At 37.8% G+C, this 23,624-nt stretch overlaps 1 protein-coding gene across 5 annotated transcripts in view; it reads right to left on the reverse strand.

Moving 5' to 3' along the window:
- Nucleotides 1-8,209: 8,209 nt before the first annotated feature.
- Nucleotides 8,210-23,624, reverse strand: part of EML5 (EMAP like 5) — a 115,611-nt gene continuing 100,196 nt past the window's right edge. For 4 of the 5 annotated variants that reach the window (XM_050897795.1, XM_050897792.1, XM_050897793.1 and 1 more), the window contains 11 exons: nt 21,618-21,791; nt 19,966-20,174; nt 17,828-17,985; nt 15,416-15,530; nt 14,743-14,931; nt 14,371-14,543; nt 12,930-13,092; nt 11,926-12,029; nt 10,081-10,234; nt 9,206-9,306; nt 8,210-8,877 (listed from right to left, as the gene is read on the reverse strand). In XM_050897795.1, coding sequence (XP_050753752.1) covers nt 8,841-8,877; nt 9,206-9,306; nt 10,081-10,234; nt 11,926-12,029; nt 12,930-13,092; nt 14,371-14,543; nt 14,743-14,931; nt 15,416-15,530; nt 17,828-17,985; nt 19,966-20,174; nt 21,618-21,791 — 1,577 coding nt within the window. In that variant the 3' untranslated portion in view covers nt 8,210-8,840. Of the gene's footprint in view, nt 8,878-9,205; nt 9,307-10,080; nt 10,235-11,925; nt 12,030-12,929; nt 13,093-14,370; nt 14,580-14,679; nt 14,692-14,736; nt 14,932-15,415; nt 15,531-17,827; nt 17,986-19,965; nt 20,175-21,617; nt 21,792-23,213; nt 23,219-23,624 lie in introns of all 5 variants that reach the window. The other variant, XM_050897796.1, reaches the window with a different exon arrangement.

The raw sequence follows: 23,624 nt of genomic DNA on the forward strand, positions 1-23,624 counted from the left end.
TGATACTTTCTCAAACAGGGGAAAAAACAAAGACAAGGGAACAAAAACACTTCATAAGCAAGAACAATTAAACAACTAATGATACTGTGCTCCATTTAAAAAGCCTATGAAATTAAATACCACTTCACTTGAAAATAAATGGTTTCAGATGTCTCCATTTATACCAGAAAGATAGAAAGTACCTCTCTCAATCTCCTGCTGAAGAATCCTTTTTTCTTCCAGTACACCTGATACTGGGCATGCTTTGTAATTTTCTCCTCTGAAAAAGTTCCTGTGACTTCCATTGCAAAAAATAATCCCAGGAGGTGACCATAACGATGTTTCAGTGGTATTATATAATGATGAAAAGTGTTGAGCAGTAACATAAATGCACTTTTTTATTAAATCTTTCGTATCTTTTGGGGAACTACATTTTCACAAAAATATACAAAAGAATTTCTTTTTACAAATATTTACATTCGATATCAGAAAACAATGTTAGCTACATATTTTAAACTCAAATTTGACAAATATAGTCTTGAATTCTGAACCATAACACTCCTGGAAAGTATTTTTTAGCGGTTTTTTTGTGAAATAAAGTACTCAAAGTTCATATTCAAATTTAAAAAAATCTTAATGCAAAAATCTGACATTTAATTTTTTTATATACATATACTTTAAATAAACATACAACATTGTTACAGGGATTAGATGTTCATGGTGGAAACCAAAATGGAGTACACTTAAAACCATGACCCTTATTACAGTAATACATGACCATACCTTTGGACTAGTTTAAGAAGATACCTTTTTTCTTTTTTTTCTTTTTTTTTTTTTTGTTAAAGCAAGAGGGATTATCTGACACACTCTGTAATGAAACACAACAACTCTGAACAGACAACTGGATTTTAAGCTTAAAGAACTACAGTAAAATATTTCTCTAAGGTGACCTGACCGAGGAGGGGAGGATGGGCTCTCGCGTTGTACGGAGCAATGCTGAAATGGATTTCCAGACGAAAGACCACAAATGACATTATGCTGCTGTAGAATTTTCCCATGCCTTCATTAGCTGTCCCTTTCAGAAATAGCTGCCACCATGAAGCTATTTTCCTTTTCAGTGTGAGATGAGGAGATGATCATTTGTAAGGGCAGCAGAAAACTGTGACTACCTCCACTGCTGAATTGCAACAGCTTTGATGTTTCATAAGCTACTGTACAAGGGTGAGCATAAGGCAAGCTGCTGCTTTTTCTCTGCTAAAAAAAAAAAAAGTGAATAAACCAAGCCACAAAGCTAAAAGTGTATGTATTTTTAAAGGGAATGGTTCTAATGCATTTACTTAGCTTGTTACATCATTATTTTAAGTGATCATCGTGGTCTTGAGTGTATTCTTATGTGAAATTTTACATTAAAAATGCATTAACTTTCTTCACAAATTAGTAATGCAGCTTTTCCATCACTTAATATAATGTGCTGTATACCCGTAACTGAACTAAAAAGCATAAGCGAAGCTTGTAATTACCAGATACTGCTTTTTTTTTTTAAAAAAAGGAAGAGCTATTTCACACTTAAAAACACAACACAATGATAAGTAGTAGCAAGTAAAGGAAAAATAGACCAGAAATGTGGAAAGTACTACCCAACAGCACCAACATTTCATGAAAGTACAGAAACCCATTTTTTTTTCATGCAATTTGTGCCTGTGTTCATGCTTGGAGTTTCTTTAGAAAGTATATTTATTAAATTCCCAAAGAATACAGTATAGAGCATGTCCCGGGTGTGATTGGTGTTTGAAAAAATCATGGAGTGATGGCAGTACTATTTACAGCTCCACAGCTGAACATCACATATTCAGATTTTAAGTAAGTAATGTGCTGGAAAAAGGTATTTGACTGCTTTGCTTCTCAGGAAGAATAAATACCCTATTTTTCACCTGCTGGGCATGGAAAGATTCCCCCCTCCTCCCCGCTCTCAAGAATTTGCAACTAAGTTAGAAAATTAATTTTCAGCAACGTAATGCTTTGTATTGCCTTTGTGTTCCAAGTCACCATAGTAACAGTAAAGCTGTGGTTAAAGCTGGCTGACCTCTCACAGCCACTACATTTGAAAAAATACTTTTTGGGGGGTTGGGAGGGGGGGAGTCGGGTTAAGGGCTCCTGTGGGAAGAGGAAAAAGAAAAAAGCAGAGTAATGGCAAAAGCTAATGAATGAATAATTGGAGGATATTACATGAAAAACTTCCCTCCCCGCCAAAGGCTTATAATCCTGCAGAGGACTGAAACTAAAATACCCCGCCTACCTCCCTTTTTGAGAACCCACCAATGCAATACTTGTTTGAATAATCTACATTTTTTTTCCCTTAAGCACTCGTCTCCTGCCCCAGCCCCACCGAGAGCGGCCGAAGACGGCACTAGCTTTACGAAAGCTGCACTTACATCCAATGATGGGATAGCAGCATTCGTCCCCTGCAAAAGAAGAATTCATCTTACGAAAACCTGGTAAAGCACGAATGACCTCAGTCCTCTAGTTTAAACACCTGTTATGTTGGGCCCAGTTAATAATTAAGTGGGAACAACTAGCTTTCCTTTAAGAACGTAGAACGGTGTGAATCAGACACATCTGTACATCACTGGAATGAACATGACAATAAGTTTGGGGATATCTTCAAAAAACAAAGTTTGAGGTTTGTTGATTTTGGTTTGGTTTTTTTTTTGTTTTTAAATAAGCTCTCACATGACATCGGTGCCCAAACTGAGCAAGATATGTACTATTAAGGGCAAAATCTCTTTGTAGGGTCTTGAAGTTATCCCACAACAAGCAACAGAAACTCAGGAAACTCGTATTTTGGCTTTTGCAAGAGAAATCCAAACACACCGAGTGATAGGAACGTAACTGCCTCTCATGTCCCAAACTCAACTGTCCTCTAGCAGGTGGAGAAGCATCAGGCCAGCTATTTGTGCACAGATTTTATGTTTCTTATAAGGAGTTGCTACAGGTAGAAGTCCAGGTCAGTTGTCTAAGCGGCACCTGCAATGAGTTTGGATTTTTTTTACATAAAGTTTACCTTAAGTCAATTATTTCCTTATTTTGTAATGGTTTATTATGGGATAAAATCAAGAACTTACTTCTACTCATATGTATTCATAGGCCTTCATTACATTCACCTTCCCTGACTTACTATACCTGTATTTGGAGGCCTAAGGCAAGGAACCACCGAAGGAAAATTCAGCTCATGAACGATTTGAATTGCCCTCTGCAGATACCTGTCTCCATCACACCTCGAGTTAAACGGAACAAATACAGGCTGCAGCTTTAATGTCTGTCATCTTAAATATTGTGCATGTCTGGGAACAGAACCAAGAACTGTGGAATAATGTTTCAATAGGAAAGAAATGAAAGAGGCAGTAATTGATACAGCTCGGTTGTGAAGAGTTTTCTAAAGTATAGTATTTCTTTGGTTTAATATTTTTTGTTTAAAGAACGCATTTCAGCCCAGTTGCACAGGAAACTAAAATATGGATAGATCAGAAGGGGCCTATTAAAACAATCCATGTTTAGTTTACATGGGAAAGATGAGTAGCATTTTAAAATACATCCTTAAACTCTTTTACCTGAGCTCTCAGTACTACATAGCATCTTTATAGTCACAGTATTTTCTTTGTTACCAACACGCACACGCTGCAACAGTGGTTAATCTGTGTTAGCTGCTGTACTTCAGCACTGAACAGCCGTCCCGCAGGTATGGGAGTGGAAAGAGCAATGAATGGGAGCAGCTGCATCCTCCCAAAACCAGAGTGGACCAAGTTGCCTGCAGCCTTTCCTGGAGCACCCCACTGCTCTCCAGGCCTTCAACTCCACAACCGGCCACTGAATACTTCCCATTTGAAACAAGATGTTTGCCAGAAAGTGATATCACTCCCCACCCGCCCCCACCCGTGTTGGTTCTTTGGTCCTGCCTTTGCCTATTTATGAGCGGTCCTTCCTGTTTTCCTTTGTTTTCCTTCCTTTCTCCTTTTCTCCAGGTTTATACTTACTGGTTTCCTGTTACTGTTTCCTCCATACTATGTCCCATAATTTCAAAAAGAAGTGGAAATTATGAGAATTGCCTATTGTCATCGTGCTCAGCCCTTACACTTCTTTTTGTTGTTTTGTTTTACACCGGGGGGGGGGGGGGGGAGAGAGAACACATTCCATGCCTTTTTTTTTTTTTCTTTTTTTTTTCCAAAGAAAAGTGAATTGGTTGGATTGCTGATTTAACAGTTCACAAAAAAATAGATCAAGGTTATGACTAGTATGCTGTTGGTAATCTGAGAATGGGATGGTGAGTGGTTACTTGTTCTAGCATCAAGTAGACTGGAGAAACACCCCCCCAAACCCACCTACTAATTTTTACTTACTTGTGAATGATTTTGCCAAGGAAACCTATTGTGGCTTTTATGCATATTATACACCTAAAACTATTCTTTGCTTTCTGAAATGAGATATGCAGAGTTTAAGCCTGAAGTCAAAGTTAATTGAAGAGCAGAAGCTGGAGACAACCAAAGAAACAGGCTTGGTCTAACCACACCACAGTGATTGGTATCAAGAATGCAGAGCAGGCTTTGGCAAGCTCACGTATCTATCCACATGAGCAAAAATTGAATGGTGCTATAAGCTTTAGGAAAACAGAGCAGATTGCAAGGAAGCACAAGAAAACCATGAGAACAAAAAAGTATGCAAATGCAGTACAGCTAGTGACGTTAAAATCACTGAAGTGGCAACTTGTGACTTGCAATCTTCCCTCCCTTTCTGTAGAGTCTACAGGATGATTCACTTTGTCCAAAACACTGACGACATCCATCTACAGCTTATGCTGACAGAATTAAAAAAAAAAAATCTTTAAAGATTAAGGCTTGTCATATCTGTGACACTGATAATGAAAAAGGGAAACATGTCACCTTGCCCATGTAAGAATTCTATTTGAAACCCAGATCCTTCGCTTGTGACACTACTAGACCATGCACAGCAAGTCCAATAAGGGACTCCAGTGCATAGGTCTAGAGTGAAATCCATGTGCAAGTGGAGACTTGAGCACTGTTGGGGGCAATCCAGAAAGCAGGTGAGGTCCTGCACAGGCAGACGCTCAGGGCTTGTTGAAAGAAGGGCACTGTTTGCCTTGGCAAACTTGCAAGTCAAATAGCGGGGTTTAGGCAGCAGCTGAGAGAAGTGGATCACGGTTTTAAACTAAGCCACTCCTGAATGCTATCAAAGTGTTGCTCTTGGTATTGAAGTCCTTTATTTTGATCTAGTTTCCAGATCCAGGAGATAACTTGACTGCAATGTGTCTGCTTTCTGATGGTACAATCCCAGGTCAGCATTAACCTGACTTGTATGAAGTTCAGAGTTATTCTGAAATGAATCTTGCTAATATTGAAACCCTGATATTAGGCAAAGTCAGAAGTTACTCTTACTACATGCTTTCCTTCAGCTGTCAACAACTGATAACGTAGCCTTAATTTTCTGAAATGCTTCCTTTATCTTTAGTTTTACACCATCTCTTGCCTTCCCTATCAAAATCAGAAAGTCATATACGATGACTGCCTCCTTAAGAATAAAAAAATTAAGATTTCAAGTCTAAATGAGTCAACACGTTTGGCTAATTTGTTCTCCCTAACCTAATCTCAACTGTGTTCCTCAGTTCCTGCACTATGGCAATTTTCAGTTCTAAATGTGTTTGGTTTTAATTTTTCTTTGCTCCTAGGAGCTGGATTTTCCTTCTCTCATTCCCTTTTTTCTAAGCACACTTAAATAGCTTTCAAGGGCACATTTATTTTTTTAAGTGAAATGTCATTTTGCTTTTATTGAATCAGTTCTCTAGTTTATTTCTTTTATGACAAAAAATATTGCTGCCTAAAGAACCCAAAGATGTATGTTTGCTGTAGCCAGAAAAAGAGTTATAAAGACAATTAAGCTAGAGAACAAAATCATCCACTACGAGCGATTAAATTATACAAAGAACTTTTGCCTCCCCCTTCCTTGGTGCTGTATAATCACAGAAAAGGCTTTCTCCAGCTTCAGACAGAGCCCTCCTGCCCACATTTCTCCTCTCTGATGCTTCCAAACGAAAGGCTGTCACTAGTCCCTCCACATTCCAGCTTCTTCCCTGACCCATCCTACGGGGTTATGTCATCCTCTGACTTTTCTGCTGAGCAACCAGTCACTAGCTCCCACTGCCGACTCGAACAGGCAGTCTGTTCCCGTATACATGTGCTTCAAGCACGGATGGCAACAATTACCAAGTTGCTACAGTAGCATTCAATGTAAACAGCAAATGAGGCACAGCAACAAGCACCATCACAGCCAAAAAGACCAAAAAACCCACAAAGCTGCCGTCTTTAACCATGCTTACAGCCAGCTGTTCTCTTCAGCAGAGAATCGCAGCTTGTCCTACAAAATATGCTCCAAATTGTCCTCAGGAAGAAAGCTGCAACTGAGGCTCTGCTCACTCCTCTCTTCAACATTCGTGACCGTTCCCAGCTAGCTGACCCCATTCTACCTGGCAAACCACGGAGCAGTTTGCCAGGGAAAATACTAGCTACCGATACTGGCTGCAATAGGAGGAACAAGGCTGGTAGTTTTGTTTTTAAAGAGCTCCTCAGCTTCCAGCTCCCATCCCAGCCCTTTGCAGTAGCGGTGAGGTTCGGAAGAGAGTGAAGAAGCAGGGAGATCTGGAGGCTCAGACTTCCGCGCTGCAGCTATCAGCCTTGCACCGCCGAGGGCAGCCCTGCCGCACTTCGCCCGTCAGCTCCTCGCTGGTACTTCACCGCTGGCGTGGCGTTTGAGATTCCTCAGAACAAAAGCACCAAGGGACAAGTTACGAGTGTAGAGGCACAGCATTAAGGAAGGGGGTGGGGGGAGGGAGGAGAAGAGGACATGACCAGGGACAGGGATCCAAGGAACAAACCTCTTGATAGTCCACACACCTCTTTCATTGGATGAAGCCCCACAGAAGATCCTGAGGCTGGGAGACACCGAGCCTCGGATTTTGAGGGGAAAACTCAAAGAGGCAGAAAAATTTGGACTTTGATCTGGCAGTCTGAGTAGCACAGACTATGAGGGAGCTCTTAACAACCATCCAACTTGAACCGATGAAAGGCAACTTTAAAATAGAGGCAGGACAAATCTTACTTCAGGTCAAGAAGTCCTGCACAGATGTGTTTAATAAGGGATAGAATCACAGCTATAGAATAGCATACTGCAACTGATTTCTCTGGCATAGATAAGATTTAAATGCCAGATAGCAATTTTCATACAAAACAGGCAGGCAGGCAACAAGGTTATGAGACAGATCAGGTCTAATCTCAGTTCTCGTATGCAATTCCCCTAAAGTCAAAAACGCTACCGGCAAGATCTCCCTGTACACTCATGACCAAATCCACAGAGTTTTTGCTCCTGTAGAACAGCAGCTGCATGACTGGCAGGACTTTGCTAAGAACCATCATGCTGAGAAATTAGTGACTTCTGTTCCCTTCTATGTTGCATGAAAACTGCACCGATTAAAAAACAGGTTCAGTCTGTAATGCATCTCTATGACACGATTTAGACAAACAGCTGATGAAATCTTCCTCGCTTGTACCCAAAATACAGCTTTGTTCAGGTTTGCATTATCACTGAAATGTTTTTTCAACTTAGAGTCTCAGTTATGTTGCAGGACAGAATAAATGCACTTATGCTAGAGGTGACAGCAGGTCCATTTAAAGAAGCATATGATCGGACATTTTTTACAATCGGGAGAGAAATCCGAGTAGAGACCTCCCCCAGCTAGTCCTAACTCTGTTAAAAAGTTCAAATGTACAAAACACAATGTTTGGAAAGTTTATATTCTCTCTGAATCTCCCCTGTGATGCTGAGAAAATAAAATGAATTCATATTGCTATGAAATTCTATTTTTGCAACTGGTGACATTCCAAGCTTTATCGATTATGAAGACTATAAAATCCTCACCCTAGTCCACATTTCCAGCATAGAGGCTAACAGCCCAGTCAAGTAACACAGCAATAATCTCTCTTCCACTGAGAATACTTTTATTCACAAGGCAAAAATTGGAGTTAGACTTTTAGGTTGTGGGCAAGGCACTCGCAAAGTGAGCAAATCTATTTTTGCTCACGGAACTAATTTAATGTTTAAGTGCAACAAAAACACTAAATTAGCCATGAAGATCATGCATATCCAATGGCTTTCACCAGACATGACTGTGACCCAGGCCTCTAAATACAGAAATATTTAAGCCCTAAGGAATCAGCTCTCTTATTTTCTGCTTCACCAGATGATGTTTCCTTTTGACCAGTCACAGAAATATCATTTCCATTATAATAATTAAACATTTATTAAAATACTATATATTTAAGAGTTAATATATGGTTTCTTTTAGTAATAAAATATGGAATACTCTTTTTTTTAATGATATTCAGACCTCAAAACTTAAAGGAGAAACATTCATGCTGAAAATAGATCAATGTACAGCACTAGGTCAGAAACAACATCTCTTGATTAAAACCCCAGGATCTTACTGTGAAACTGTACATTGATTAACAATTCACTTTTTCCTTTTATCCACGTATTTCATTTTCAACATCTGGCAGTGAGTGAAATACAAACCCGGATTATCCGATACTGAAGCAAATCTAACGGCCTCAGCGTATTTGTTACAGTCCATCCTTCTGACAGACTCCAGATACTTGTCTTTCAGAGACAGATTGCTCTGCGTCTTGGATCAGCACCATTTCTTACACATGCAGGGCACAGCAGAATGTCACATTGCAATCCTGGGTATTTCATGCCTGGTACTTCATGCAGTGTCCTCTTTGCAAGTCTCCATGTCTCTCTCAATGAGGCATATGCACACATTTCCAAACAAATAAGCTGTGTTTTCAAAAAGATATTAAATATGAGATATAAAAGACTACAATATTGTTAAAAGAAATGGCTAATACAGTCAAAAGAAAAATTTCAGCTAAAAGTGTGATGCTCTGAATACAGATCTAAACATACTTTAATTTATTAAATCTTAACTGTTCATATCAACGTCTGGGCTATTTATTTTGTTGCAAATAGCCATTTCTTTATATACAAACAGAAAAGCAAGCACACAGATAAAAAGATGAAGACTCTGAACTTGAGCTTTATACTGTTATGGACTGTCCATGTCCACTGCTGTGTACTTTTTGACAATAATGGAAAGGATACATACCTGCAGTCATCTCCTCCAGCACTGACCACGTATCTATCTCCACTTGTAAATCGAATATTAGTTAAGTGGGCAGAGTGACCTAAAAATCGTTTGTGTTTTGCCTGAAAAAAAAAAAAAAACCAACAATAAAATGAGAGTCTAAATACTCTGTCCTTCTAAATCAAACAACGCATGCATGTTTTTATCTACCTTTTTATTGCATCACATATTTATATCATTCAGAACATTATATGGGTTTTCAAACGTGAAAGCTCTCCTGAAGGAGAACTACTATTGAGCTGCAACGCAGATTAAATTGTCACCAAATGAGACAGCACCTGCAAATTGGGAACAATGCTCAAGCTAACACAATAAAATGAAACATATCTTGTCACATGATTAACCTCTGAATTTTCTGTAAAATTCCTAACACTGAAAAAATTATTTTCATTACAAGTGTGTAAGCAGTTTAAACTGTGTAGTCTCAAATCCGGAAAATTAACAGTGCTAGTGTTAGTGAAAAGTCTGTAAACTCTTCATCCATGGAAATACACAGATGGGACTAAAATTACCAGCTGTCTTCCTCATCTGGCAAATGGAGATTGGAGATGTGGATAAATAAAACTAAGGGCTTTGAGATTTTCAGTATGAAGGCACTATGCTAATGCAGACTGGTAAGACAATATTAGCACCTACAAGAGCTTATAGCAAGAGCTATTGCAGAAACTGAGATGAAGCATGCTTATGAGACTACAGAGCTGAAGTTACATAGATACATTAAAAAGCTACAAATTTAGAGAAGGAAATATTTCCATCATATGTCTTCTAGAAAAACAATACAAGACCATAATATCAACAGTACTTATCGTTGTAACAATGCAAAAACAAGTTCTTACAAATTTTTCAGGACATGGGAAGTCAAACAGTTTGACCATGCCAAAATCATCGCCTGTTACAAGATTGATTCCCGAGTGAGAGACACAGGCACAGTTTACATCAGCTTTTTCAGCATGCCTGGACCAGATTCCAATTACTTCATCCCCTAGAACACTGAAACAGAAGAGCAAGAGAGTCTTTTGAAAACTACAGCAGAAACAATAGAGTAAGGAAATAGTAAGCAGCTCTCATATTGTAACTGGTTTTATAAAAATGTATTTTTTACATTTGATTCTTATACATACACTCTCATATAGGTTTTGCTCTGTAATTAATTTTTGTATCATTCCATAATTGCTTCTGAAACTGATTCAGTGATATAATTCCCAAAATAACGTGGCCCATGACAACACTGAGAAGCAGAGGTGAAATCAATAGTACTAGTATTGTTCAGTGAGGCATTTGCCAAAAAAATGAATAAAGAAAGGACAATTAAAAATAGAATGTCATAGCATAAGCATTAGATGAGTAAGTTTCAGCTTTTGGAAAATAAAAATTTGTATAGTCTCATTATAACTATGTTTTGTTGATTCTGTAACATTTTCATATCAATTAGATGAACAGTTTCCTTGAGTCCAGTGAAGATTCTTCATTATAATCAGAGAGAGAAATTGTCCTAAACAGAAAAAATAATTATCTTAAGATTCCAAAACAGACATTTATAGAAGATTTCCTTTGCAAAGCCTTGTGAAAAGTTGCTTTTTATTCAGCTCTGCTTACAATGTACATGCATACTTCCAAGAATGCACAGAAACAAGCACTTTATCATTTGTTAATAGGTGAATGATTTGGGAATTTTTCTGTCATTCTTTCCCCCCAAATCAGAGCACAGTACACTACATTCAAAAAGGAATGGTTTACTTCAGACATACTGAAATGAGTCAGAAAACACAGGTTTCTTGTTTTCTTATCAAAGAGGTGACAACAATGGATTACCTAAACAGAAAACAGAAAGCTAGCAAAATGAGTTTTCAGAGCCCTCTGAAAAGCTCGTAGTTTTAGTCATGTCTTGCAGCAAATAGTCAGGTTTATTATTGTTTAAAGTGGTTTGTATGTGGAAAATTGTCAAGTATTTATTCTCCATTTTTGTCTGAGGGTGCTAATCAGAGGACAATAATTGAAAGCAGGCAAAGGAGCCTGAAATAAGGCACAGGAAATCAGATTTGCACAGAATATAAAATAAATTATTTAAATGTGAAATAAAAATAAAACATGGTATCATTCTTCATGTAATTTCTAAGTCTAGTTTGAATGAAATATAATAACTTTAAGGCATTTAAAAGTACCTTTGTATATCTTTTAATATGCAAATGTTAATAGCAACTTTAATATACAGATACCATTAGTGTAGTATTGTAAATAAAACTTCAATTATCACAGTCTTGTATTGTCTTTTCATGTTTTGATATGTTTTAATTTTCCCTGTACTCTTATCCCCAAATCGCTATTTTGAAGCAAATAGCACGGTATTCCAGGTAATTTGCACCATGCAATGATAAACTACTGAGGTTGCTAGAGATATATCAAAGGAAGCTAGAGATACACAGCGAATAGAAAGGCACACGTTAGAGCGATCAGTTTTTATCGGATGTCCTCACTGGTCAAACAGCTCATGTTCTACTGAGGGAATCTGCTATGTACTGTCTTTTGCTGTACTGTACTTACCTGATCTGTTACCAGAGCAGATGGGTGCATTAAAAGAAAATATCTGACTGAATGAAGGGATGAAATAAGCTTTTAAACAGTAGGTGCTTCTCCTGGAAGTTACAAGTGTTTTAACAGGTGTAAACATGTGAATCATTTACCTTGTCCAAGTAGCCCATGTTATTCTGTCAATCACAGCCTGGTCCACAAGCTGTTTTCCTGAAGGCACTTCATAGACTTGCCTTTTGTAAGACCCAGTAGAGACCTTTGAGATGACCACAGAGAATTTAGAATATGTGAACTTGTTTCCAAAGATGAAAATATAATTCTAAAGGGCTTTGAAAAGCATTTTCTTGATAGTTATCTTTCACTTTGTAAGTAACTTAGCTATTAATAAAACTTGCTCAATGAGTTTAGAATTCTCAAAAATCTATACAAGCATAAAGCAACAGTGAGAAAGCACAAGAAATCTTAAATTTTAAAATGTCTAATTAATAAAAAAAATAATTGAAACATCTCATATTCTGCACGTATTAATTCTCATTCTATATTGTGTGTATAAATAAGGCAAAATAAATTCATATCTTTAAAACTGACACAAAGGTATTCCTCTCAGCCTGCAGATGTTGATTTGATAGTGAGAGAAGCTTATTCCTCCTCTCAGATGTGAACAAAACATAGAAAGCAAAGTATGCCTACTTTATATTGATTTTAAGAAATGTCTTGAGCCCTGTGGCTGGGAGTTGTAACACCATGATTTTGGTGCTGCTCCACGAAGGCTAGCACTGAAACGATGTGTAATGCTACCATTCTCATCAGGGATATGAAAAATTCACAGGTCCCTGGGGCTTACAGAATGACAGACTGTACTCCTTCCTCTTTTAAGACAGCCCACCAGCATCGCAGAGGTAAAAAGGCAGGGAGACACATTACAGTGATTTTGAAATCTGTTTCTTGTTTCTATGCTTATTTCTTGTATTTAATATCCAGGATAACTATTTTCGTCATCCACTTATCACTACAACAAAGTAATAGTCTAGTGACAGTAACCTACTACTCCAACATTTCATTACAGAATTTAGCAGCTGTCAAAGGAGAATACTTGCAGAGTATCTGTCATGAGTACGTTTTCCATTCAGTATCTTAAACAATTAATGACTGATACCTGGAGATAAGAGCTATCTGCAGAGAAGTCCATCTGGATCACAAAACTTGGGATATCTTTGCAATAGCTGACTCGATTTAGTGTGGGACCCAAAGTCAGATCATAAAAATCCACTGCATTCTCACTGGAACCGACTGCTAAGTAACGAGAATCTGGGCTAAACCTGATCAGATAAAAGGGTTTTATGAACACAGGTTGGCACTTACAACAGATTCTAATATTTGAGAAGCACAGGTAAATTTGCATTTCAAGTATCTGCTACCCAGAACTAAAGAGGGAGGCAGAGTATTTCGGCTGCTAAGCAAAATAACTTTCAAAACAAAATTTTCAGGGAACGTATACGCAGTAGAAGGTGGCAATAACTTTAGTACAGCTGTCACTTATAAGCGAACTGGGAACATCTCTGGAATAACTCTGTTCATTATCTGATCTCATTACCATCTCAACGGTCTAACAACTTTGTGACATGCCCCTGACGACTTTGACTCTCTAACGCTATACTTACAAGGCTACAAACTAGAAAAATGAAATGCTGTAAATGAAGACAAGCCAGACCTTCTAGATGAAATGTACTGAATAAGAAGATGTGAAATCACACCTTTCATCTGCCCAATGTATCTTTGCACAGTGGTTTCTTTCCTCCAGTTTTCCTTTCTAGTCTTGAAACTCAGTAGCTCCCTGAGCTGAACAAATTCCTCACAGCCCCTTTTGTGTTACTAGGGAAGTTTATTTCTATTATCTCTGAGACATATCTTGGGACAGCTTTCTGATTCCAGCAACCCCCTAACTCCTAGCAGGGCTCTCCTCCCTTCCTGCAGCAAGGTCCCTGTTTGCTCATATTTCTCCCACTCATCCCACTTTGCTCTCCAGAAGCTTCCCTTAGCTGATAACGATCAATTTATCTCACAGAACAAACAGTCTTGTCCTCCACTCAGGAAATAGAAGCAAAATTTTACTTCTGCTAACTCCTTTCTAACAAAACACAACAAAGACCAAACTGACAGACAGGCATTTCCACTGTCTCGCAATCCAGTCTTCATCTGTAAAGTTCTGATCTCATTTTACCTCCTACACATCATCTCACCCTGCTCCTTTTCACACCTTCTCATCTGCCCCCTGATTAGGATGGTCTCTTCCTATTGTCCATTTACTTCCCCATTCACCTGTCATTTTAAATAATCCTTGGCAATATCATCTATCACTCCCCCTATGGTACTGCCTGTTTTTTGACTGATTGCTATTTCTTATCTTCATCTACCTCCTCCTTCCCTTTTATTCCTGGTATCAGAGTAATCACACAAACTCCACAATTCACTCACTGATTCCAGCTCTCTGACATACCGTTGCAATGCTCCTCAGAACATAAAATTGTGTTTTTAAAAATCAAAATAATACAGATTTCTAGAATACTACAATAGACAAAGGCGTTGTATTTTCTGACCTGATATCTTGAATCGCTGATCTTCTGTCCCTTTTTTTCCCCCAAATTTTTAGAGAGGTCACAAGCAAGATAATAAATTCTCCATTTTTCATGCCAATAGCTACCATATCGCCTTCTGGGCTGTAACAAACAGTACGAGCTGCGTGTCCTAAGCTGACTTTGTTCAGCATCTTCTGTGAAGAAATAAAAACCCAGAAGAGTAAATGTTTCTATTTGCTCACATTTCAAAAGTACCTTATGCTAACAGTTTGCCACTATCAGATGCATTATTCTCAGAATACATTAAAAAACAAGTTTCAAGTCCTCAACACCACCACAAGTCTAGGATTTTTTTCCCCCCCCGCTAAACAATCACTATTCTCCAACACCTACCTTTTCAGCAATATCCCAGAGTCTTACTGTGCCATCTTCTGCAGCAGAAAGGAAAAAATCTCTGGAAGGATGCGTTGCTAGGCCCCAGATTGGTCCATCCATATGACCATTAATTAGAATGTTACATGCAGCATTTTTCTCTCCAACTTCAATTATTTCAGCATTTCTTGTCCCAACAAGAATTTTCCCCTTGAACAACAGTGAAAGAATTATCTCTGATATAATACATTAACTACTCATGATGAACATAAAGATAGAATCCAAAGCTATAGCTCTGTCAAGAAGATTTGCTGAAATCAAGTAACCAAATAATCAAAGATAATTTATTTTTTTAACTCCTCTATGATTTATTAAAGTCCAAAGCTGTATATAAATCATGATGCTAGTTGAGTTATCGCAAGTCAAATATTTGAAGTGTGAAAAGAATACAGAAAAGAAATCCTTAGTTAGTCTTCAATAAAAATATACACAGAATATTATCCCAAGTAAGACCAAGATCTCCCAAAGTAGATTTTTTTTCTGCTGTAAAATCAGTTGTAGACACCTCCTAGCTCAACCTGCAATTTAAAATACTAACTATAAGAGAAAGAGGAAGCAATTTATCATATATTTAATGCTATAGATCAATCCACAAATTATAAGCTTTAATTTAAAAACATGAGGCTTTCTTTACCTTGCCTCTACAAACAGAGCGAACACAGTCCGTCATTTGTCCTGTCTCTAGTCTGAAGGCACGACATCGTTTCAGCTCTTGATCCCATAGCTTAACTGCTCCTCCTTCCTTTGAACTATGAAGAAATCAGGAACAACCATAAGTATAATGGCTGGCACAAAAAAGACAATTAATGTATGAAACAACTATATTATTTGATGTAATGTATTGTAAACAAGGCATTTTAGTATGTTTTAAATCATTAAAGATTCAATTTGTTTTTACTGAACAGGTGATGTTAATAAGCTGAGCCTCCTAGCTAAGCAAGAAATACTGATTCAAAGTCCTCATCGTCGTACTTTACAAAACAAGTTGAAAGATGGTTGCTGCTAAGCTTAGTCTGAATTAGTAGCTCTTAGGGAATTTGTCTAGTCAAAGGAACAGTTAGGTGTGTGAACAAACTTCCATCTTATTATTAAGACAGGCAGAGATTATCAAAATATAGTTGAGGGAAACAGCAAAGAAATGTATTTTACTACTGTGAAATAAACGACAAAAGATTTTCACTTTTGTGAAAATTTCACTATTCTCACTGCTGTGAAATAAATGACAAAGATACAGGAGAAAAATCACACAATGTTAATTGCACCAGATACCCAACTAATAAGTATTAATCATGAAAGCACTAAGTATTTCCCACCCACTTTCAAAAGAACTGGTATTTCAGTAAAGAACATATTAAAATAAAAGAAGTTTCTAAAAAGGAGGTAATGTTTAATGAAACAGTTATAAATCTAGCATTTCCAGTTGATCTGGGACCTGTTTTATCTGTCTTCAAAGAGAAAAGAATCTCCCCAAAAGAAAAGAAAATATAATGTTCCACAATATTGAGCTGCCAGTGTTACAACTTTGACTACTGAACGAACCCTGACAAAGAACTCCAGAAAGTTGAATCACAATTACTGCTTTTGTACTATTATTACTAAAAGAACTGTAATGAATTGTAAATTGCTGGTCTTTGCGATACAATATTCTTTGCTTCCCAATAGCACTGTTTTGACATATGATTGGTCATCATACTCAGCAAAAAGATTTTATCAAAAGAGGCTAGTGAACTGCAATTAAGAATGCCAAGGCAGAAGCAAACATGCAATTTTCCTAAACGTAGAATTTGTTTTGTATACTTTCAATACTCTTTTTTCCCACAGGAGATGAATTATTGTTTCTTACTGTTATTTATTACTATTTCTTTCAGGTCAAATACTAATTATTAGGAGGCTCGAAGCTAAGTGGTAGAGAGAACGTTCTCCAAGTAAAATCACAGTGATGTTTTATAAATACTAGAACAAAATATTTCAAGCACAGGAATAAATAAGGTTTCAGCTGGGTCTGAATATCAACCAGGATCTTTAAGGACTATTTAAGGAAAAGATAGCAAGTGGCCTGTGTCCTGCAAAATGGAGCACTATCATGCCGTCAGATGGACTGTATTACAGCTGAAGCGTTTTTTTTTTCTTTTATCATTAGGAAGGTGCTAAGAAAAAATTAAAATGCTTGAAGAGATATTTTGCTTACAACCCCAGAAACAAAGGATGTTGCTGTACCTTAGATTTGAGAGAAGACAGTTTGCCTCTGCCATCATAACTAAACAGATCCATTCATTTATTTAATCACAATTGTGCAAATTACTCGGATTAACAAGCTCAGTTCAACTTCAGAAAAAGAAGTAACCCTCCAAGGACTAGGAAACTTTTTAATGTTTAAAGCCGTATTTCAAACTAAATATTTTTGCCTTCTCTCAAAAATAATACTGTTGTGATAAATACCATTGAACCACTTAGTAACATGATAAGGTGATTTCAAGGCTACTTTTGATCATAATTAGTTCAGCTCTTTTCAGCTTTGATAATTGTGTATTTTTACTTGGAGAAACATTACCTGACTGATGTAATGCATTATAATTGATAACGCAATATAATTGATAATCCACTCACATAATTTATTTTACACTTGCCTATTATTTTTGACCAAAATAATGTAAAGTCATCATAAAATGGCTAAAGAAGCTTGCACATGTGCTTTAGAAAGATGACTGTTATCTAGAAGTTAAAATTATGAAAAACTACTTGTACAGCATTTAGATGCCGATTCATCCCCTTTAGGTACTTAAGCAAGGCACCCAGGTCATGATCCTACCGACTCTAGGCTTTCCCTTATAATCAATGGAAAAAAAATCGGTACTTGAAGCTCATGTGGGCTTACCTGCACTTCGGAGGTGGTGGCTACTTTTTTTCCTACCACCTATTCAGGGGTCTGAAAGTGACCACTCTTCTAGCTTTGATGTCTCGACTGCCTAGTGTTAGATGGGATGAATCCAAACCATTTTTAAAAAGCACATGTGCATGCAGAAAAAAAAGAAAAAAGAAGACTCACGGCCTTTCTTTGCCTCCTGTAACGATCAAACCATCTCTTAATGTGGTATACATTGTGAAAACAGGTCCATTGTGAGCTTTGGCCACAATTCGTATCAACACGTGATCTTTCCAAACACAAACATCTCCACTGATAGTACCTGTAAATGTCAAGTTATTCTGAAAAGGGGAAAAATATACTCATCATCTGATTCTGAGTAAGGCAGGAAGAAAGACATTCAGACTAAAGATCATCACCATTTGCATTTAGGCTAGACTGCTTTTATTTGCTGCTGTAGAAGAGCAAATTGTGGAAGGGGTAATAAGAACCTGTAGGGACAAAAAAATGACCTACTATATTCTTTCTTGAAGTCTGAAACATGCTTTCTTGTAGCTAATATGCTCTGCACTGCAAGAAGAAATGCAATGACTTAAAGCTTCAGCCATAGGGTTATCTATGTCTTCAGCCTATCAGGTGTGCAAACTATGGTAAAAAAGTAGAAAACCAAGAACAGTTTTGACATTTCACACAAACAGGCAATTTGCACCCCCTTGCTATGTACATTATGCTTGCAGTCATTTTTGTTGTTAGGTGAAGGTACTCACTGGATTACAGTAACCATTAGTTTATGAAGAAAACAGTTTGACTTAACTCAGAACTAAAAGCTGCCTGTTCTTCTTTACTTCTGCTTCCTGTTTTTGAAAGGTAATAAAAATAAATTTCATTACCTCTGAAATTTAAGGACAATTTATTAGGATACACTTAAAACCAACAGGAACTGGTTATTGAGCAAAACTGTTTTAGTAACTTACGTGAACAATCTTCAAATTCAGTATCATGTGTAGTATTTTAGAACACCAGTATGCATGTACAGATCTGGCAAGAACACTTTCCTTGACTGAGGTGGGTTGATGTTCTACACCCTTTTTTTAAGGGGTGTGGGGAGGTGTGCCCTAATAAATGAGTAAATAAAAGAGGACTGGAAATGAACTTGGGAGCAGATCCTCTGATCGTCCTCACAGCATAACTGTTGGGCTGTTTCCAACTCCTGTTTAGGAGCACCTGAACTAGCTCCTTCTGAGACAAAACCAAGGAAGAAAAGCACTCCCAGAATGGCTTCCTACAGGAAGTATGGAGAACACACCAGGTTTGGCTTTATTCAGTTTGCACAGCTTTTTACGAAACCCCTGGAAGCTTTGCATCCTCAAACAACCTCATACCATACTCCAGGTCATTCAGCATACACCCTGATTTTCACGCTAAGAATCTGTCCCTCCATAAGAAAGTTTACAGAGGTTTCGCAAACCCCTGACTAATGCCTGGGCTGTGCATCTCTAACAGTTATCATTTGGAAGATATCTTGTTGCTTGGTAGGACTGTCTCTTAAATCAGAGGTACCTGAGAGAGACACCACTCTGGAAAAGAGATAGTCTCATGAAAAATGAAACCACAGGCCAGTTAGTTCCAAAAATCAAAATCAGTAGTATAAATTCAGTCTGGACCCAACAGGCAGATCAGCAAGCAGGACAGTAACACGTGCAATAAAAGAGAAGCACCACTTCACAAAAGAAATCCATGGCTATCTGCCCAGCTGAAGAGATGAGTGCTGTTCATACAGCGCAACTCCTGAAACAGCAAAGCCATGGAACTTAGCAACAAGGCCTGCATCTGTCAAAAAAAACCCAAAGCAAAACAAAACCCTACTGTGGTCGTCTAACAGTCATAGATTTTAATGAATGCCCCAGGACAATGCTGCTCTCAGATCACCCATGAGTAGCAATGCATACAGATTACAATACAATCACCCCAAGGTGGGCATAAAATTGGCCTCATTTCTACTGTGTGGTTCCTGCAGTCTAGAGTCAGCTTTGGTTTACCTGGATTAAATACCAAGCAGCATATTATCAGTCCAAAGCACCTACGTTTGTTTCTTTTGAAAACATACCAGTCCATAATCTTTCTTCTTTTCTGTTCTAAAGCAAGCTGGTATTAGTTCTAACTAGCAGGCAAGTATTAGAAATGCTAAACTGAGTTTAATAAAACAACTGACATACTCATTAGCAGGCTTCTTAGAAAAGTCTCATTGAACTGAATAAAGGCAGAAGAGTAAAAAAAAATTTGTTTGTATGCATTTTAAAATAGTTTGTTAAGGTACGTACCGCTCCAAAAGCTACAGATAGCATTGTTTGCATTCGGGCATCTTCTATGGAGCTCAGCAGCCCTTTTTTACTGAGAAGAGCTCTTCCAGCCAGTGTCCAGAACCTCACATGTTTTACTCCCACAGAAACAAACTGGGTATCTGAATCTGGTCTGAATTCTGCTACAAATATACGCTGGTTATGACCAGCTCGGCTGGCAATTTTGGCACCTGGCAGAAAGAAAATGGACATTTTGAATTCACTGAGAAAAATATACATTTATGGTTAAAAAAAATAAAAATTATGGAGAATGATGAGTCATCCAAGATCACACAGGTTGGGAAGAAAAGCACAAACTGCTCCTAAATTAAAACTAAATTAAGATGCAGCTAAAAAAAAAAAAAAATTAATGAGACCCCGTAGCAAAGTGTTGCACCTAATGAAGGTGCCATCTACTTATAATTTTCAGCTCCCTCAGGCATATAAAAGAGTTAGGAGCTCAGATCCAAGTAAGTTTCCATCTCCTTTTAAATTCCTATGACTCCTTTGAAAATCCCAAACTCTGGACAAATTACAAGAGACTAGTGAATGACTTCTCTGCAAATTTTGTCCAAAGTTAGAAAACTTTCTTCTTTCTGCAGAAAATGCAGAAACTGACTTTGTTACATACAGTCTTAGAGTCAAAGGTAATGCTTTTCCAGTCTCTTCAGAGGTGTTAAAATCAGACATTTTGACCCATGTGAAGATTCCTCGATCTGGATCCTTAGCTGCCGTGTTGAATCTGTATCAACTCTTAAGAATGAGCACAGGCACGTTCTGACTGAAACGGCAGTGAATTGCTGCATGGACTTTTACCACACATCCTTCGTACTACCTAAGATTGTACAAATACATATTTGACATTGCATCCAGCTCCACAGGATCTAACAGACAAGCTGTGAAGGATCACTTTTTATTAACTTGATAGCTGATCTTTGAACTTCTCAGAGATACTGGTTGATCAACAGAAATCTCCAAAGAGAGAGGAAATAAACCCCTAAGACTAGCAAATCAGTTTCATAATCTGGGCATGGCTTTGCCAGACAGAAAGGAGATGAGGAAAGGAGCTGACCAAATTGCTTTAGCCTAAATCCTGAACTCAGATCAAAGCCAATCCAAAAACATGTAGTATAGCTTAAGACACCAATTACACAGCTGCATAGAGGAGCTGTACTGGCACCACATTTCTGCAATTTGCAATTTTTGGAGGATAATTTTACGAGTGCAACAACCTAGTCAGTAATCAAACTTTAGGGAAGAATAAGAACAGAGAAGAATAGAAAATTTCTTCTGGAAGCAAAAAAGATTTTATAAAGAGTTTCTACCAAGCAGCAAAGAAATGACTGAAATTAAAAAAAAAAAAAAATTAAGACTACAATTTTCTTTAATTATTCTAACTGGAAATCAGTGAGCTATCTTGATCTTTACACAACAGTTCCAAAGGAGATATATTTAGCAGTTACTAGAATGGGTAAGTACATTTACTTTACCTCTTCTTGCACAGTGCATAGTGCACAGCATTTATTCTAATAATTTTCGATCTGCTGATATTTTTATGTTACAATTGCTCTTGACTCAAGCCAACATACCTCTAACACTACAAACACATTCTACAAACAAAATCAGTTTCCTACCTTCCTGCCACTTCCAAATGGTAATGGTATGTTCGGGATCCAGCCCTACGGAGAGCAGCAGTTTGCCAGTGGCACTGAAACTGACTGAGCAAACGCCCTTTGAATGGTAGCACCGCAGTACCGACAGTGTCTGTTTGTTCATTGCATCCCACACATGAATAGAAGGAGCTGTAGCTACACAAATATAAAAACATGTAACTAGTATACGTTTTGAAAATGTCTAATGATTTGCTTATTGAAGCACTTAATATTTTTTAATAAGACAAATAAAATTGTTCTGGTCAGATGGGGGGGGGGGAAGAAAAGAAAGGAGATTTTGGCCTCCCTTTGGAAACCAATTTACAGCAAACAGGATCATTAAGCAGGACTGAGAAGTTGGCCTCATTACACTACTGGAGATGAAAACTTTGCTTAACCTGTTACTGGACTTCTGAAGCACAGCAGAAGCCCTGAAAGCAAGCTGTCTTCTCCTGTTTTTCTCCTAGTAAAACTTAGCTCAGCATGCTAACTCAAAAACCTTCATAAATATTGAGTAGATCATCAAGAATGTAATTTCTACATGGGGCTTTTGGACAACTGATAGCTACAGAGAAATTAGTTTACAGTGCAAGGCCAAAACCTCCTTTTCTACAAAATGGCCATCTGTCTGAAATGCATGTTCTCTTAGGAGAGCGTCAGCTGAATAATCAGCTTGCTTACTGATGTAGAAGAACTAGGGTATTTAATTTAGTTTGCATTGTTTAGACTGCAAGCTCTCTGCAGAGAACTAAGACTAAGAACTGTCTTTCCATGCTACTAATGTATGTGATTATTTCTATTATGATGACAGCTAGTTTTTTTCCAAATGCAATGCCTTCTCAAAAGATCTTGCAATCCATGTATAGTTTGCAATCTCTGAAGAACATCTAGGGCATTTCCAGGACAGTAAGATTCTCTCTCAAACTTCTTTACTTCTGATCTCTAGTAAATCTGACTGCAGAGTCTGGAGGTTACTGGTTACTGTCATAGACTCAGATTCACATAAACTAAATTCTATTTCAGCTCCATGCTTTGTGTTTCTAGTCAGCTAAATCTAATCCCTCAAAGGCACACATATGATGGGAAACAGTAGGCACAGGAACCTAGGTAAAATTTTAGCCACACGAAACTAAGTTTTTGAGCACAATTCCACAGCTGTTCCAAAACAGTCTTTAGAACAATCTTCCTAATTTCTTCTCTTTCCCACTGGAATTTCCTCTCATGGCACCAACATGCTGTTATCATCACCTTTTGAGAGGTACTACAGCATAGTATAGACATACCATTAAAACAGAAAGGGCAGGGGTTGGCAACAACTGGCATGTCTCAAAATTTTCAGGAAACTCCTTGCTGTCCTTATGGAAAGTTGAGGGAAGGGAAAGCTTTATTATGGCTCTGAACTGTTTTTTCCTCTTCAGCACTCCCCTTGGTAAAACTCTGTATTGCCCTTGACCTGTGCACCTCCCCAATAACCTTTGCCAAAATTTTTCTTTCGGGTGGCAGACAGAAACTTTCACCTAGATTTCATGAATAAGAACTGACAAAATCTTTCAGAGCAAGATTTGCAGGACAGAGAACATGGACTCTTGAGTCCTCCTACTTCACGGTGTTCTTCTGAAAGTCTCTGTCCTGACCTTGCATCCTGCTTGTGGAGTACTCCAGCTGCTCAACATCTGCTCTCACAAGAGAGATTTTCTAAGGTGTCATCTCCTTCTGGGAGAAGTTAGATAAAGCTACCATGGGCTGGCAGGACAAAAAGTATCTTCAGTAAGACGAAGCAAATCTATACCAAGTCATTACGAAACAATTTGCCATTCCAGCCTATTACAAACATTACTGCTTCAAGAATCCCTGCATCACTGTAGACAACAGAAAGCTGGAACTAGAAAAGCAAAAGTTGTCACTAAGAAAGGTGCCAAATAGCCATCGATAAATTTTAAGTGAAACTATGCAACTTTCTAATGAAGGCAGGCAGCAGCTTGGATTCCA

Source organism: Gymnogyps californianus, chromosome 5 (genome assembly GCF_018139145.2).
Source record: "Gymnogyps californianus isolate 813 chromosome 5, ASM1813914v2, whole genome shotgun sequence".
NCBI lineage: Eukaryota > Metazoa > Chordata > Aves > Accipitriformes > Cathartidae > Gymnogyps > Gymnogyps californianus.